Below are 18,007 nucleotides of genomic sequence, written 5' to 3' on the forward strand. Positions count from 1 at the left end.
CATGTCTGATGTTTTATTTTCTGACTCTGTATTTTGATCACTTGTTTGAGGCACTGTCTTGTTGCTTCGTGTAAGCTGAAACGGTTTTCTCTGCAGCACTGTGTTGTCATCGGTCGTATTTATATCCGACTGACGGGAGCTTCGGTATTCCTAAGCGCTCACCACCTGTCTCCTGGTGGATGTGACTGAGACCACAGGGAAGTCTGACCCATTTCTCCGCTTTCTGTAAGGGGCCCCCTTTCCCAGCTCGGAGATGGCTCAGTTAAGCCTAGAAAGATGGCAAAGCTGACCAATCTCCTCATTCGGATTCCATACACCTGATTGGCATGGTCCCACCCCCACAAGGGTGCCGTGTACCTCATTAGTATTTTATCAAGCTGTCCAATCTTGCAACTCCCAAGCTGGTAGAAGTTACAAGACTGTGGCAAGAAAGGTCACCTAAGACCTAGCCATCGCATGGCAGGGGCCACGGTTTCAGAACTTGAAAACCAGAAAATCAGTGTCACTGAGTTCTGTGTGTAACGATGCTGAATGCTGTCTATATTTTCACACACCACACACGAGAAACATACAACCTCGCCTCTGTGCCCGAAAATAACACCAAGGCACCAATAGGAAAAAGGGCAATAGTTTATTACAGAAAAATCACCTCTGAGAGACTCTACTGAAATTAGTGTGTCTGCTGGGAGCACTTTGGGTCGACACATGCCTTCTTTCAAATAACAAACGGCTTCCACCGTACACTCTCGGGGTGGACAAGAAGCGTCCGAGAAGCAGCTCACTCACACCCCACCTCCCAGTGAGCGCCGGTCTCTTGTAAACACTGTCAGGTGCTAAATGCCATGGGAGACAAGTGCCATGGGAGGTTGTTAAGCAGGAGGATTAAAAAGTGGGAACAGGTGTCCCGCCTCCAACAGTCCAGTCCTCGCGAGGACTCCCCGCAGCACACCGGCCGGGGCCCCCGCTAGGCGGCGCTACGTGCGGTTTAGGGTCTGGAAGATCCTGGAGATCTGCAGCAGGACCGGCCCAGTCTCGGGGTCATTCATCCACTGCGTGCTATTGAGCGGGTTTTCCAGCATGTCCTCAAAGGCTGTGGGGACAGAGCAGGGCACACTGAGGGTGGCTCTCCACCCTTCCGATAACTCAGCACGCACGCACGCTGCCCAATAAGAATGCAGCTCGGCGCACCCTGCCTTGGGGACCGGAGTCACTGCTCAGAGCGAGCGACCACTCCACACCACCAGTCTCCTCCTGAGACCAGACGGAGCTGGAATCACACAGGGTGCCTCTGAGATGGGGGTTATGAGACCCTATTTCCTCCCAAGGATGAGGAGTGAGGTCTGCGTCCGCGGAAGGACTTTTTTTGCGCGAGTCACAAACGTGTCTCTGTAAAGTTGCCTCGTGGAGAATCCCCATCAGCCCCAGGCCGATTCCATGAGGCGGATGGGGATCAGACGTGCCTCCTGCTCCCGTGTCCCCCCACCAGCTCTGACGCCATTTCTCTCTCTCCACGCCCTCTGGAGCCGCCTTGCTCCAGGGACCCGCTGCACAGCTGCCCTCGGCTTCCAGCTGCTATTTCTCAGCATCTCTGGAATCACAACTCGGTCTCCTCAGCCTAGGAGGTCCTCAGTGTGGACCTGGGTCCAAAGGGCAGACTTTACTCCTGGTTCTTCCTTTAGGGTGCTCTGAGGTTCCCCCTCTGCTCTGGGATTGGCTCAGCCTAGTGGGATAGGGTTCCATACACCTTATCTGCATGGTCACCACACACTTGGCCTGCAAAGTTAGAGTGGATCTTACACATCTTATTTGCATAGTCTCATTCCTGGTACGGTGCTGTAGGATCAGCAATGGACAGAAAACAAGGTCAGCAGGTTCAAACCCACCAGCTGCTCCCTGGAAATCCTACATAAGGTCGCTATGAGTCAGAACCACCTCAACGGCACTTAACAACCACAACCACCCAGTCAATGTATGGGTGATCCAGACAACAGAAAAGAGGTTGTGTGGACACGAACCCTCACCATTGAACATATGCACTGACTGCCCGTCCCCCTCCCCTGCTTGTGTGGCTGGGGGTCTCCCAGGTCATCTCAACTCACACTGCCCTCACATAGTGGAGGAAAGCCGCCCCACAGGGCTCGCTAGGCTGTCATCTGCGGGTGTAGATCACCAGACAGTCCCCTGGGGGGGGGGCCCAGAGTGACCGAGGACCGACTGCCTACCAACACCCACTGCAGCCCTGTGCACAGGAGTCAGCAGGTGGAAATCCCCAAAATGTCCATCAACCGCTGAACACATATAGAGTGGTCTCTCCAGACAACAGCCAGAGATTCAGGATGAACGACCATGAATGCTGCACATGGGCAACACTGGGAAGGTCAGGGCCCGGTCTCACTCAGCTGGCACCGCACGCACGCACGCACGCACAACCGGCACCGACCGCACGCAGACACACACACACACACACACACAGCTGGCACCGACCACACGCAGACACACACAAGCACACGCGCGCACACACATGGCTCCCTCGTGGTCATCAGGAGCCTGTGGGGCAACAGCTGAGAACCTCAAGGTTGGCAGTTCAAACTCACCCAGGGCTCTCTGCTCAAGCACAGCTGGCAATGTGCTCCTATCAAGATGACAGGCTAGAGCCCCCTGTGAGGCAGTTCTGCTCTGTCTGGGAAACCCCCAACCACCAACACAGTGGGAGGGGACCGGCCAGGGAGCTTTTTAAAGCCCTCTGTATACACACTTCACAGTATAAACGAATAAATACCAGAGTCCCAGGAAGCCACTCAGAGTGAAGGCCAGGTGCCATCCATCTCTTCCAGCCTGGCCCCCCACCCCTAGTGCTGGTGTTTTCCCGGAGCAGGACCACAGCCCTGGAGGCACACGGGCTCATACCAAGCAGCGTCTTAGGGTTGCTCAACCCCAGCTGCACCACTGGGTTGTCCAGGATGGCTTGGAAGAGGGGGCTGTTGGGGTCCATGCCCTTGTCCAGCTCCTCGGGGGAGGGCTTCCGGTCTCCCAGCAACCACTCGCACTGTGAAGACAAGAGCATCCCAGTGGTCACCAGGGCCTACGGGGCCCAGCCTGTGAACACAGGCACTCCAGGCCCAGACCCTCGGGCTGTGCTCGGCTGAGCTGGCTCCTCAGAGCACCTGGCAGCGCCCCCCGCAAGGCACTGTGACTCCTCCGGTCCCACCAAGGCCCAGCTGAAGAAGCGTGTGGGACCGTCACAGGTGTCCAGGTCTGTTCCAGGGGGAGGTTCAGGGGTTTGGGCAGCATGGAAGTGCCAAGACACACTCAGCATCTGAGCCACGGCCTCCGTCCTCCCTGAACCTCCAGAAGCCAGTGCACGCGTGGGGACCACGAGCCAAGAAATGCAGGTGTAAACAGACTCCACACACATACACACACACGGGGCACATGCACCGGCCCCCAGCCCAGGCCCCGGAACTCACGGCATCATTCTGCTGATTGTTATTAACGCGGAGAGCGTCCATCACCTCCTTCTCGTCAAAGCCCATCTCCATCAGGGAGATGACAGCCTGCCAAGAACCGCACAGCCCGTCAGGCTTCCCGCATGAATACAGGGAGGGCCCCTAAAACCCAGAGCGCTGGGGCTCGGCCTGAGTATCCCCAGAAAGAACACCCTGCCCAGTCCCAACCCCAATTATATGGAGAAAAGTGTCTTCAGGAACCACATGAACGCTTAGTCCAAGGGCTTTGCTCTCCAAGAATAAGTGAAGGTCACACACAGCCAAACATACGTGGGAAAACAAAGGGGGATACTTTCTAGAAACTGAAATTACTTTAAAAAATCCAACAGTGAGCACAGCTGAGGCCTAACCCTCCCTAGTTCTCCACGAACGAGGACTGTAGTCAGGACGGGGGAGGGAGCAGGTTCAGGACAACGAGAAAGGTCCGAGCTCTGACCAGCTGGGTGGTCTCTCTCTCTCAAAGATGAGCTAGAAGGTTCGCCGCTTACTAGCGGCTTCTTTGAGGAAGGTCCATTTTCTCGTCCCTGAGCCATGCAGGGACTGAATGGCTTCAGGAGCCCTGACCTGTGTGGGCACACGCTCACCTGCATCTACAGGTGAGAACCGGCGGCCAGCAGCAGGTAGCGGACCTCCACGGCTCAGACAGTGGAACAGAAAGAGCTGTCTACACAGGGCCACCGAGTCACCACTATAGCCCCCGGGACCGCCACTCTCTCTCCTCCTTCACTCCTTCCCGAGGCCCTCCCAGGGGAAGGGGGAATGGCTGTGTGGCTCCCCACCGAGCAGTGGACTCAGACCAGTCTAGGGCCCAGGGAGGAGCGGGTGGCCATGCCCTGCAAAGCCCTGGTGCAGAGACGCAGTGACTACAGAAAAGGAGGAACTAAGACCCAGTTAGGGAACAAGCAGAAGCCACCTGTGGGACCCCAAATGGGGTCAACCAGCTATGACCCACCACAACCACACGGGGGTCAGAGGAGAAGAGGCTGCATAAGGTCTTCAGTGGTTTGCCAGGCCTTTCTTATGAGGTACTTCTGAGCAGATTTGAGCCTCCAACTTTGCACTTAGCTGTTGAAGCCACCCACAGGCTCCAAAGAAAGAATGGGGAACTGTCAGCACACCTGCCACCAGGTAACAGAGCTGAGGGGTGGGGGACACACTCACACTACCCTCAGCTGGCCGCCGCCTCCAAGAAGCCAGACCTCAAGTCCTTAGCTGCCACGGGTAATGGGGTAGGCACCCTCTGTCTAGTCTCTGCCCGACCCGGTCCCCGAGGAAACAGCAGAGACTGTGAGACGGAGCAGGAGGGAGAAGCGCTGGGGTTCCCACCCGATCACAGAGCATCCACAAAAAAGGAAAAGTCACAACTCAGCAACACGTACCCGCGCGTCGGCCCGGAACTCCCTTTTCCTCCGAATCTTTTTGAAGACCTCCGTGAGCTCGTCTCTGGGCTCCTCGTCTCCAGCACTTGTCCCAGCAGGCTCGGCGACGGAGGCGGAGGTGCTTGGCGAGGCCCGCCCTGGAAGAGGCGTGTCTATGGCGGGATCCTCGGCATGCTCGATCAGCCACTCCATGGCCTGGGTCACCGACATGCTGCCAGGCAACGAGAGGCTCTGCAGCTACCGCCCTGGCAGTGCGGGGTGCTGGACACACTCCTGCAGTGCCCAGGCTGAACTTGGGGTTCCTATAGGGTGGCCGCTGCAGGAGGGATGACCTGCACGTATGGGAGTGTCGCGTTCCCTGGCCTGGAAACCCTGACATGCAGGTGAGCTAGCTCTGTGTGCACCGAGGGCCCTTCTTCAAACCTCCCTCCTAACGGAGCTCTGAGGGCACCCCACAGACAGCGCCCACAGCCTCCCCTGGACGGACGGACGGACCGACGGCACCCATAACCTTCGGGAGGGGGGGAGCCCGAACTTACTGGTTCAGTCTCAAGGCCTTCACTGCCCTGCTCTCGGGGAAGCCCATCTCCGTGAGCTGCCGCAGCGCCGCCTCATCCACTCGCTCCTCCTGGTCCTCGTCCAGCATGGCTGGGGGCAAGAGAACACACGATGCCTGGGGACGCACGCTGGGAGCCAGGCGGGCTGCCCTGCCTGCTACGGGCAGTGACAGGAACCTCTGAGGCAGTGTGGGAAACGCAGGGGACCAATCCAGAGTCTCCTGGGGAGGGCAGAGCCTGGCCAGGGGTCAGGGGTGTCAGCGTACCATTGGCCTTCTTAAACAACTCAACAGCATCGGGGTTCAACGCCAGCAGCTTCTGGGCCACCTCAATAAGCGACACCAAGATCTTGCGGAGTTCTGTCTGGAACTGCAGCAAAAACAAGACAGGCAGGAGCTGGTGGCTGCTCCGCTCCAAGATCTGAGGGCAGCCTGCTGGTCTGACGGCCCTGGGGCCTCCACCAACCCACCAGAGAGCAGCACCCGGGGCTGAGCGCTGAGATGGGGCAAGCACGGAATCGCTTTTCCGTAGGCTTTCCTGCACTGGTCTTGTGCCTCCTAGAACGTGACTGGGTGGTTCTATGCAAAGGAGGTCCTGGTGGGGGCCAGGCAGCTTGTAAGTGACCCACAGAGCACTTTACTCAAGGAGGAAACAGCTGGCCACAGCTGAAGGAGGAGGCGCAGACCCTCCTAGCAGGCAGTATCAGCCACCACACAGCCCCCAGCTCCATGGGGGAGATGGGGGTGCAGAGAGCTCTCCTGCTTCCTCCCAGGACTGCCCACAGCATGGCTACACAGGGCAGATCCCTCTCCAGGGACCCTGATACACACAGCTGGTGTCTGGAAGTCTCAAAAGGCCCGAGGGGGGATGCTCTGGAGACAGGCCGGTGTGCAACACGCTGGGGGCGATGGAGGCAGTGGTCCCACCCACTAGGGTGTGTCCAACACTCAGCCCATCCTCCCACCCACCGGCCCATCCTGGGATCCCCCAGAGGACTTTGCCTAGTTAGCTGAGAAGAGTCTGTCCCAATGGAGGGACAGGTCAGACGGCTACACCAAAGATGTCGTTTACCAGACTCATGACAAGACGCCACCATTTCCCACAAACATCTACCCTCTCATCCCTGCACTCAGTGGTTCTGGTAGTTTTTTGACTTTTTCTTCTGAAATCACTGTCAATTCACAGAACAACAGACACGTGCCCTCTGCTGGGCCCTGGCAGCCTGGTCAGTGTGGACAGTGCCCAAGAGCCGAGCACTCACGTCTCGCATGTTGGTCTGCACCACGGCGCGGTCCATGTTGTGGGTGGGCAGGTTCTTCGTTGCTTGGGATATGGCATCTTTGTCTGGGGCTTTCTGGTCTTCTGTTTTCTACATAGAAAGGAATCAGGAAGTCAGAAGTGACCCTAAGATACGTAACACCGACACGTGAGAACTCTGTGGGACAAACTGGGGGCCCCACCACGGTAATGACACACCAAGAGGAAAATGCACGGAGGCGAGGAGACACTGTCGAGGTGGTGCTGACAGGCCGCTCTCCCCCCAGAATGGCCTCCAGACCCGGGAACTGAGATGCTCCCGAGTGTCCTTCTGGGCAGTAGGCTGTGGTCGTTAGGCGTTAACAGCGTTCACAGGAGCAGTAGGCCTGGCAGACTGTCGGTTAATTTGGTGAATGTAGGCACATCTTCCGAGGGGCTTGTCAATCCTACGAAAGGACTGGGAAATCTGGAGTGGACTCTATGATAAGCCTACAGGAAACTAAGCAACAACTCAACAATAAGGCGGTTAATTCCAGGGTCAAACAAAGCCACACGACCCACGCCTCACATGTGGTAGGTGAACAGTGAATACGGAAGACCACAGAAGAACTGATGCATCTGAGTTACGGTGTTGGAGGAAAACGTTACAAGTCCCATGGACTGTCAAAAGAACCAACAGATCAGTGTTGGAAGAAGTGCAACCAGAGTGCTCCTGGGAGGCCAGGATGGCCAGACTTCATCCCTCACACTGTGGACATGTTGTCAGGAGGGACCAGTCCTTGGAGAAGGACATCATGCTTGGTAAAGTGGAGGGTCAGTGAGAGAGGAAGACCCCAATGAGATGGACTGGCTCAGTGGTAGCAGCAACATTTGTGAGGATGGTCCAGGCCCGGGCAGGGTTTCCTTCTGTTGTGTCCAGGGTCACTCCGAGTGGGAACCATGGCCCCAACAGCACCCCCGACCACCACATAATAAAGAACAAGCTGAGGTTGTTGAGTCTGTTACGACTCATGGTAACCCTCGGTGCAGAGTTTCCACGGCTAGACAGCTTCCCCCGTGGCTTCCAATCACCAGCCTTTCGGTGAGTAACCGAATGTATTAACCAGTGTGCCACCAGGACTCCAAACAAACAGTAAACAAACCCACTGCTGTCAGTCTATTAGTGTCCCTGCCCATCTCTGACTGTCCCGTCCTTCTCTGCAGAGCCCCTGGCGGGTCAGCAGCCCTCTGGATTCACGGCTCACAGCAGGGCACCTTACATATATCACAACTGGCGGAAGCACTGAGTGCTCCGTGGAAGGACCCAAGGAGGGGAGACGGGGAGAGCAGACGGCTGCATCCACACCACCAAAGAGGCGGCCTCCGAGTCTAAACCCGCACCTCAGAAACAGCAGCGTTCACACACGGAGCCGAGGGAGCGGGCTCAGGGGGGGCAGCAGGCTGAGGCTCAGCAAACATAAAGCCTCATGTTATTTCTAGTTTGAAAACGAAGACTAAGGACCGCACACACAAGAACAGACTGACCACACAGAAGGTCTCACTCTGCAGACCCCTGAAGAGGAACGCGACAGCCTGTGTCCCCCCAACCTTCCGCATCCAGTTAGGAAGCCCACGGTCACACTGTAACCTGAGACCTGCCCGTCCGCCCCCAGTTCTCAGAAACTGCCTGACTCAGGCCTGGGAGGCAGGCCCAGATCTGCTTCTGGAGAGCGGGGTGGGATAGCATGCCCATGTGCGTGCCCACACCCTGGCCAGGTGTGGCTGCCGATAAGGGCAACTGAAACCCAAAGGCACGCCTGCACCGCACGGCCTGTCCTGGATAAGCCCCTAGAGCCCCGAGGGGACTGCTCTCGGAGCCAAGGGAAACAGCTGCTGGCCAGTCACCTGACACGCATCCAACAACACTTCTGGTACCGGGCACGTGCCTGAGGGTCAGGTCAGAGCACACGTGTGTCTTAGCCTGTGTGAGGGGGCTTCTCCGGTTCAGAGACCTCACCTCACCTGTGTGTGTGGACATCACAAACTAAGCTCACTGAAGACTGAGCTTTGGGGACAGTACTCAACAACAGACAGACAGACACCCACTGCCGTGGGGTGGATTCCGGCTCCTCAGAGGCTCTCCACAGCAGCCAGTGTTTATGAAGCAGACTGCCTCGTCTTTCTCTAGAGCACAGACTGCAGTCAAGCGCTTAACCACTGTGCCACTAAGGAAAGAAGTTCAGGAGACCTGCTGATTATTATTGGATCCAGGACACAAACTCCCAGGGAACCCATCTCTGTCACCGCAAAGAGACAGGCTGGGAACGGCTGCTGTGCTGAGCCCCTCACCCCCAGCTTCGGTGACTTCATGACAACTTTCTCTCAGAGAGATCCAATGCTTATGGAACAGAATAACAAAAAACAAAATCTACAGCCTTCAGGTCAATTGTGACTCATAGTGACCCCGTGGCTTTCCAAGACTGCCCTTCCTTATGGGAGCAGATAGCCTCATGGTTCTCCCTCGGAGCGGTTGGTGAGTTTGAACCCCCGACTTTGTGGTTAGCGGTTCAATGTTTAACGCACTGGAGTCTGTCAGCTGCCCCACAGCACACAGAGCCCAGAACCCAGTGTGAGTGGGCGCCGGCCACATGACCAGGATCCAGTCACGAGACTCGACCACCGCGCTGTGGTTCTGCTTCAGGAGTGAAAAGGCCATCACTTTTCAAGAGTCCCCTCAAGAAGATGTCCACCCTCCGATCTGAAAACTCACCTTTTCTTCCACATCAGCCATCTTGGACTGTGGCTCCAGGGTCCGCTTTTTTATCAACAATAACACATCTAGGAAAAGGAGAGTTGTGTTGGTCAAGCCGGCTACAGTTTCCAAGAGGTGACTGGGGACAAGACAGGGGAGTTCCCTTGGGGACCAAGCACAATCCCTCCTACTCTCCACTCCTGAATCCAACACTACCTGGGGCACATATCCTACCAGCCGTGCAGAGACCAGGGGGTGGGTTCAAACAGGCCATGTTTTCATGGGCTTGGCTCTGAGAATCTATAAGGGGTACCTGGTCATCATCCTGACCTACAGACCGTGACTCAAAGCCACGTCATGCACAACAGGACAGAAGGCAGCCTGGTCTACGCTGTCCCCATGAACGGCTGTGACCTAGAGGCTTGGCAAAGGCTGAATTTGTCAGTAGATCACCAGTCTCTTCTTCCTAGTCTGTCTTCAGTCCAGAAGCTCTGCTGACCCCCTAGCCGCAGGCCAGCTTCCAGGTGGTTGGGGGGACCTGGCTGGAAGCCAAACACCAGCATGGGGTCCTTTCCCTTGCCGGGTTCAGCTGCCGTCTGTTAACGCTACTCCTAGGGGTCTCAGATGGTAAAAGGGGGCCCAGGATCTGGACTAAACACATCATGTGAACAAGACGACCCGCACGGAGACCTGTTCCCCGAGGGCCCATAGACACACAGCAGTGAAGAACCCCTAATTCTGCTTTGAGCAGAACTAAAGATATTTAGCTCCGCCGATGTCTACTGTTTTTCACAAACTTCCCACAATGCAAACTTTTTTTTTTTAATAAAGAAAAAAACATTCTCGGATGAACTGGTTTACTTGCTCAAATCTAACCCAGCACTGAGGGCTTTACTTCCGGAGCCCACGGCAGCCCTGTGCCCACGCGGCTACACCTCACCTTTATCTTGAATGTTCTCTTCCAAGATCGTTTTGGTATCGTTCAGAACCCTCTGTGAAGCAGCGTGCATTAATTTGTGATGTGTTACGCTCTTGGAGTCTTCAAGGCTCCCATGTGAACACTGGGGAAAGAAAGAACAAATACATTTCAAGATGAATCCATCCTAATACTCATCATTATTGTTGTTGGTAGGGGCCATCAAGCTGATACCAACTCATAGCGACCCTATGCCCAACCTCACAATTGCTGCCACTTGGCCAATCCATCTCACTGGGGGTCTTCCTCTATTTCTTTGACCCTCCACCTTACCAAACATGACAGCAACCTTCCTAAGAGTCCCTGAAAGCCACACAAGAAGTTGACCAGCTTCCCTTCATGAAGTCCTGGCTGTCAGCGGGGAAAGCAGAGAGAAGCCCCCACACCCACCCCTCTAGGCACAGGGGCCCCCGGCACTCCTCCTGTCAACGAGCAGCTTCAAGGACCTTTCCCTCCTTTCCTCGGATGTCTGGGTAAAAACAGCGCCTCACTGTTTCCAGGACACGTACACTTGCATCTCTCTTCCAGGAACCACACAGGCAGATGGAAAGAGAGCCAGGACAGGAGCTGGTGAACAGAGAACGAGACCGAGACCACAGGAGCCCACCACAGAGCCTCTCGGAACACGTGTCTCGCTCTCCAGGGCCCATGGCACCAGGACGGGGAGGGTAGGGTGTGGAAGGCATTACAGGGGCAGCAGCGAGCAGGACAGGCAAACAGGCTGCAGACAAACACGCTTGGCAGCCTTCCCAGAACCCTATGGACGCTCTCAGAAGGCCTCAGGACAGACTTCAAACTCCAGGTGAAAGTGGGAACTCACAGCTGGGAAGATCCCCTCCGATCCTGTAGCTAGCTGGTGTCATTCCAGACTGAACTGCGCCCCGGAATACGTGTACTAACTGCTAACCTCGTGTGTGGTTCGGACCCACGTGGGACGGGTATCTGGGCTGTTAGTGGGCAGGAGTCCTGTTGGGTCTTGTCCCCAGTCAACCTCTTTTGAGATATGAGTAAGATTACTCTTTCATGACCCAATTATTTTCTTCCTTGAATGTTTGTTGGCACCGTGTGTTTTCATTAATGCAAAGCACGTTGAGTCAAGGTGTAGTTCTGAAATTTCATTACGAAATAGGATTTGGGTACGTATTACGTGGGACACATATTTCCCTCTGGGCTGTGGGGGTAAACTTAGTGGGGGCACATGTCCCTCTGGACTCTGCCTCCTTCTAGATTCCTTGGTAGGTGCATCCAATTTCAGGGATCTGAAAAAACAGTGTTCATAATTACATGGAATCATTATAAAAAAGGAGACACGCAAATAATATACCAAAAGTTGGAGACCACATAGACCCGCTGCTCCTGAGTGGACTGCAATTCTCGGGGACCCCCCACAGGGTCCTGTCAATCTTTCCCGGAGCAGTCAGCCTCATCTTTCTTCCGCAGAACGGCTGGCGGGTTTGAACTCCCAACCTTGCTGTTAGCACCGCCAGGGTTCACAGGAACCCAGAAAACGCCCAGAGACAAAAGTGTTGCAAAATCGCACCTCCAGGATGCATCACCCCATAGAGCACCCAGTAAAAACAGCTATCTGCGCGCACCCCGTTTCTCCCATCTCACAGTTATACAGCACCCCGCCCCCCAAGCTGCGTGCACTGTCAGTGGAGAAGTCGCTACCCAACAAACCCCAGAGGAAAACACAGGAGGGCAGTGTGTGCCCCGCGGGTCACCATAGGGTTTTAAAAAGCCACATGAAGATCGCTCGGGGCAGCTCGGGGCAGACAAGGGCCTTCCTGCAGAGCCAACAGACAGACAGCCTCGGCCCAGAAGTACCACAGTTTGTTCAAGGCATCCACGTGTGGTACCTCTGCCCCAGCAGCACAAGAACTAAGACAGAATCTGATGCTGAAAGAACAGGTGCGGACACACCACAGACGTGGTCTTCGCACTGGGTGATGGGTCCAGGCTGGGTGCCTGACTGCAGAAGCCTTGATGGCCTTAAAGAGACAGTTGTAGATTTAGGACTGTCTTTAAGGCAGTTTTGGTGAGGGCACAACAGGAAGTGAGGACAGAGACAAAGAGGGAGTCTCTATTGTGTTAGAGACTACATACTACATACAGCATGTTGCTAGAAATGTGGCCGGTAATTGAGTTTCCGATGAGGCATACAGAGAAAAGGATGAACATAAGACTGGACACAAGGAAGGGCAGTGCTTTTTGTGGCAAAGAACGCATCTGAATGACGTTCAAATGTGTGGTGGAAGGTGGACAAAAATATGAGCGAAAAGAGACGGACTTAAACAGAACTTAAGTTTTGGAAGAGTCTGTTGTACAAATGAAGAATGTTCTACACAAAAAAAGAACATGGATCTAAGCAACTACCGCAGCAGACCGTCTGTGAGCTCAGACGAAAGGGGACACAGGACTAAAGAGGGCCTCCTCTGGGACTCCACAGGCTGGAAACAAACCTGCTGTTCGCAGAAAAGCAACAGACGTCCCTGGAGCAAGCTGGAAGGCCAGCAGAGTAAGACTTCCAACAGGCCCTTCTTCAAAGAGCTCAACCTTCACCAACCTGGCCCCAGAGTCAGAAGTGCTGGGGGGATGGGGCTGCTGGGCACCACATCCGAGGGGCAGGAGAATCGGGCCTGCCAGGGCAGAGGGGAGGAGGTTGTACAAAACCATGTGAGACCATGTCTGACCTCCCCTGCCTTCACAAGGGGGAAAGAATCAAACTCAAAATCAGCCCACGGTTGAGACCTAGGAAGCGGACATCACACATGCCTCCGCCCCACAACCTTCCTTACCTATCAGACACCAGCCATTCCTCCTGCAGCATCCTCTGCTTGGCCACACGGAAGCTATGCCAATGCTCATGATGATGGGCTTATCAGGGGCATGAACGGGGTACAATTCAGGAACAAAACCAACTCCGGACACAGCCTCCTGTCTGCCGCACTCTTGTCTTCAGCCTCTCAGCCATGAGACTCCTTTGGCCTCTGCCCTGCTCCAGCACAAGTTACAAAGAAAAGCTCCCAAGGCAACCATCAGCTAGGAAAATTGATGCTTACAGTTTTCTGGGACTCTCAAGGGCCAATATTGGCACACTGTCAGGAAAAAGGTTCAACATCAACAGTGCTCCTTACAGTGAGATGCTCACTGCAGAGCTGAAGCCTAAACATCAGATTAAACAGAGGCCTGCTTTCCAAGGACGCTGTGATCTGGCATGACAATGCACGTTCACACACCTCCGCCTACACTGTTGACACTAGGCAAAAACTTCCTTTTGAGGTATTAAAGCATCCTCCCTGTAGTCCTGATCTTGGTCCATTGGACTTGCACTTGTTTGGTCCCCTAAAGTCAGCCCTTCAAGGATGAAGATTCACCTCTGATGAAGAAGTGAAGACAGCGGTGCATTCACAGTTCAGCCTAAAACACTTTTTAAATAAGGGAAGACAAAAGTCTGTTGACAGATGGATAAAGCGTATTGAAAAGCAAGGAGATTATATCAACAAAGTTTATATTTGTCTTTTCTAAAAGTATATTAAAATAAATTCTACAGGCAGAGTGAGGAGAATTTCCTCTGATCCGAGAGAGCATCATACTATTGAAGGAGGCAGTATCTGTCTACAGGGAAGTCACCGGAAACCTAGGGGCCTCCACCCAGAGCCAGAGGGTGGGGCCACTCCTCAGACAGGTCTCAGATAATTTTCCAGCCTTGAGAGCTACTGTTAATTGTCCTGCTGGGTTTGGGACTTGCCTGGTTTGGCACCACTCTTCCCCTCCAGTTCCTGCCATTTGTGATGGAAATGTCTACCTTGTGCCCTCCCACCATTGAACACAGGAGTCAGACAACTTGGGGAATTCTGCCCCAGGTTGAAATAAAGTCTCACCCACATTTGGTTGAGATGATGCAGAAGAGTTGATTTCAGATTTTTGTGACAATGTGGTGGGTGAAGGTGTTTAGCACATAGGAAGGGCATTAATTGGAGGGGGGCAAAGAATAGAATGTTACCAATTGAATTGTTGTTGTTGTTAAGTGCCGTACCGTAGAGTCAGTTCTGATCCATAGCGACCTTGTATAGGGTTTCTGAGAAGTGGCTGGTGATCTTGAACCACTGACCTTGTGGTTCAAACCAACTTTGCAATTCAGCGCATTAACCCACAGCGCCACACCAGATGGTCCATGGATTGTAGTCTCTCAAAACTATGCATTGTAAATCCTAACCTTTCCGACTGTGGTTGGGAACGGCTGTCTTGGTTACATTCATGGGCAGGATTCACATTAAGATGTGTCTTTAGTCAATGTCTTTGGAGACATAACTTTAGCAAGCAGAGCCCGGGAGAGAGATATAACAGGAAGGTTACCCAGGAGCAGACGTTCAGAAGAGACAAGGTCCCAACAGGGAGAGAAAGCCTTCGCTGAGTCTGCATTCTGAATTCGGACTTCTAGTCTCCTGGCCTGGGAGAGACTGCATTTCCCTCCACGTGCTATCTGTCCCAGCAGTACCCCAGCGATCCCCTCCGATCCCACATCAACAGGTCTCTCACCAGCACAAACCACAGCTGCTCCCAGGGTCTCACCACCCCAGGGTGGGGGACGGATGGGACACACACAGAAAGAGCGGCCCTTTCTCTGCATGTTGTTGTTAAGTGCCACTGAGTCGGTTCCTACTCATAGCGACCCTGTATAGGGTTTCCCAGGAGAGGCTGGTGAGTTTGAACTGCCAACCTTGCTCTGCCCAGGGGCTGAGCATCCACAGAAGACACTGCAGGCTTCCATGCCAGCACAAAGGTCCCATACTGTCCTGTATTGGATCTGGACATGTGTACCCAAGGAGGGTTCGCACTTATTTCTCTTCCTCGTGGGGCACACGCAGAAACTGGAATCACCTAGGGCACAGGTGAGAAGCCTCACCGGCAGCTCCGTGGCAGAATCAAACAGCCCCGTCTTCTCCCCACACTGGACAGACTATAAAACAAGGCCTGAGTCTCAGCAAGGTGACCATGAGGCAGATGGACCGGCGGCAGAGACCACAGGAGAGCAATCTGGTCAGCCCAGACAGCAGGCCAGATGCAACTGCCCCCTCCCCCAACTCCCCAAATTTCATCTTTTCCAGAAAATGGCTCACATGTGAATCCACCTCCATGTGATCTAGCCAAGTGCCACATGATGTTCTGGCGACGTCACAGTCATGTCACAGGTTTGATGCTCCTTCAGCCCATGCCCCTAGCCCAATCTCAGAGTCCATTCCAACAGTCCTGTAGGGTGAAGAACTACCCCTTGGGGTTCCCGGAAGCAGATCCGCCTCAACTTTCTAGGGGTCCCATTGGGAAATGGCAAATAAAGGGCAAAATGGCAATCCGCATGAGAGTTACAAGAACAGCCACCTGGCCACCATCAAGCCACACGCCCGGGAGTCATGTCACATCCTCTCCAGCAAGCGGAGGGGAGAGGCAGAGAAAACGGAGGCCCGCACAAGTGAGCGTCCTGGGAAACGGGGCCGAGGCTGCTCCTGCTGGCCGGATCCTGGAGGAACTGACTGCAGAGGGAGACCAAGTAGGGGAATATTCCAGAAACAATCCCCAACAACAGTCGCTGACTGGAATAGTAAAGATCCAAAGCATAATAATTAGCTCCTAGAGCTCTGGCTGCCTAATTAACCCCAAGGCTCCTGAAACCCATTACCCAGCATCTGCAGAGCAGTCAGGCATTTCCTGTTTCCGGTTCCCCTTCATTAAAACAATATTAGGATGGTTATGCAAATCCAGGCCATTAGGGAGTTAGAGTAAGTGCAGCATCAATTCTCCTACCCACACCTCCCTGCTCCCACCTCGCCCAGCAGGTGCATCTCAAGGCCCATCCAGGGTCAGCAGTTACGGACTGCCAGGGGTTCCCTTCATTCCACAGGCCCGTGACCAAACCCCAGCCCTCAATGAGGTGCTTGAAAACACACACAAGTAGACAAACAGAAACACCTGGCTCAAAGGGCCAAATGCCCAGGGGTCCTCAGCCTCCTGGCTCAGCGACGACATCTTGGTGGTTTTCTAGAATCCTAAACTACATGGTGTGGTGCAGTTCCATAATGCACTGGACCGCAAGGTCAGCTTGAAGTACAAGGTGGTAGTTTAAATCCACCAGCCACTCCTCAGACACCCTATACAGGGTCACTGAGTTGGAACTGTACTTACCACCACCACCAACAAAGTATACGGAAGGCGCCCTGGTAGCATCGTGGGTTTTAAGTTAGGCCACTAACCATGAGACAGATACGGCTTTTGGCTCCAGTAAAGATTTACATCCTTCAAAACCCCAAACGGTCACACAACCACCACCACCCAGGTACACTGAGCAGACCTGCTCCGGCGGGTGAACCCAGAGCCCCGGGGCCTGTTGTGAAACAGTGCATGTGCACCTGATGTGTCCCAGGGACGGGGCTCCATTCTGGAACCAGAATGCTCAGTGGCCGGCCCAACAGTGTCAGAACCTACTCAGGGAACGTGACTCTGAAGAACCATGTGGGCACACTTGGCAGACTCAATGGTGAGGGTGAGTGGGAGTCCTGAAACTGATGTCACCCGAATGCTATTGGTGCTAAAGGGCCATTGAGTGAGTTCTGACCCATAGTGATCCTGTATAGGCTTTCTGAGGAGTGGCTGGTGCGGTCAAGTGCTTTACCCCACAGCGCCACACCAGGACTCCACTGTGTGCTCCTAAATTGTACATGTACTGTATTGGCACATGTTGTGTATACAGCTGACCTCTGAATGCTTCGGGGTTGGAACTGTGAGGGCCCCGTTGCTACTGCAGTGAGCTCAAGTGTTGTGGGTATCGGCTTACAATGCAGCCTGAAGTGAAATCTCCCTGCAAGCAGTTGTCTGTGTTGTTACATCAGTAAAGGTTGTTATATCAGTAAAGGTTGTCCCAGGGTCGATGGTATAGATTGTCAGCAAAAGAAAATGTAAATGTACTCTCTGCCCATGGGCGGTTACTGTCATACTAAATACAAGTTTATCCTGGAGACAGACTTTGCTTTATCCCCATGGAGTCCTAAAGTCTTCCTCAGGAGGCTCAGACAGTCTGAGCTGGCCTTACAGCAACCCAGCCGCCTTCAAGAACTAGATCCCACACAGAAAGCGCGTTCAATGTGGCTCTCAGAGAGCTGCCCGGACCTGATAGATCTAAAAGGCAGGCAGGCAGGCAGGCAGGCAGGCAGGCAGGCAGGCCAGCCGACCGGCCGCGGCGCTATTTTAAGCGGCTCCAGCTCCCTGCACCAGTGGCCAGAGCCCAGCAGGCTCCCCAGGGGACGGGAGGGGCGCTCCGTACTAGGTCATCCCCAGCTCCAGGGGGCTACAGAGAATGAAACACAAGGCGCCAACGATGGAGGACCCTGAGGGCCTGCTCCCAACTGCCTTTGCCTCTCCCAGTCTGTTTCCAGATCCGCCCCAACACCCCGCTTGTTGCGTGGAAAGCGATCAGCCTGGGGCCGGTGGGGCTTGGGAACCGGGAAGGAGCGTCTAGGAGTGGGCTTGTGGGAAGGTGAAAACAGGAAGGAGTGGCACCCCCACCCCACCCCCCGCGGAGGAAACCTGGCTGACCCGGCGGGTGT

General features: G+C 54.5%; 1 protein-coding gene across 1 annotated transcript in view; it reads right to left on the bottom strand.

The window, feature by feature from the left end:
• Positions 1 to 974: 974 nt before the first annotated feature.
• UBAC1 (UBA domain containing 1) overlaps positions 975 to 18,007 on the bottom strand; it is a 24,436-nt gene continuing 7,403 nt past the window's right edge. Inside the window, exons 2-10 of the mRNA XM_006863688.1 lie at positions 10,371 to 10,491; positions 9,449 to 9,516; positions 6,704 to 6,811; positions 5,709 to 5,811; positions 5,425 to 5,533; positions 4,886 to 5,096; positions 3,468 to 3,554; positions 2,908 to 3,046; positions 975 to 1,090 (exon numbers count right to left, since the gene is read on the bottom strand). Coding sequence (XP_006863750.1) covers positions 975 to 1,090; positions 2,908 to 3,046; positions 3,468 to 3,554; positions 4,886 to 5,096; positions 5,425 to 5,533; positions 5,709 to 5,811; positions 6,704 to 6,811; positions 9,449 to 9,516; positions 10,371 to 10,491 — 1,062 coding nt within the window. The remainder of the gene's footprint in view (positions 1,091 to 2,907; positions 3,047 to 3,467; positions 3,555 to 4,885; positions 5,097 to 5,424; positions 5,534 to 5,708; positions 5,812 to 6,703; positions 6,812 to 9,448; positions 9,517 to 10,370; positions 10,492 to 18,007) is intronic.

Source organism: Chrysochloris asiatica, unplaced genomic scaffold (assembly GCF_000296735.1).
Source record: "Chrysochloris asiatica unplaced genomic scaffold, ChrAsi1.0 scaffold00056, whole genome shotgun sequence".
Taxonomy (NCBI): domain Eukaryota; kingdom Metazoa; phylum Chordata; class Mammalia; order Afrosoricida; family Chrysochloridae; genus Chrysochloris; species Chrysochloris asiatica.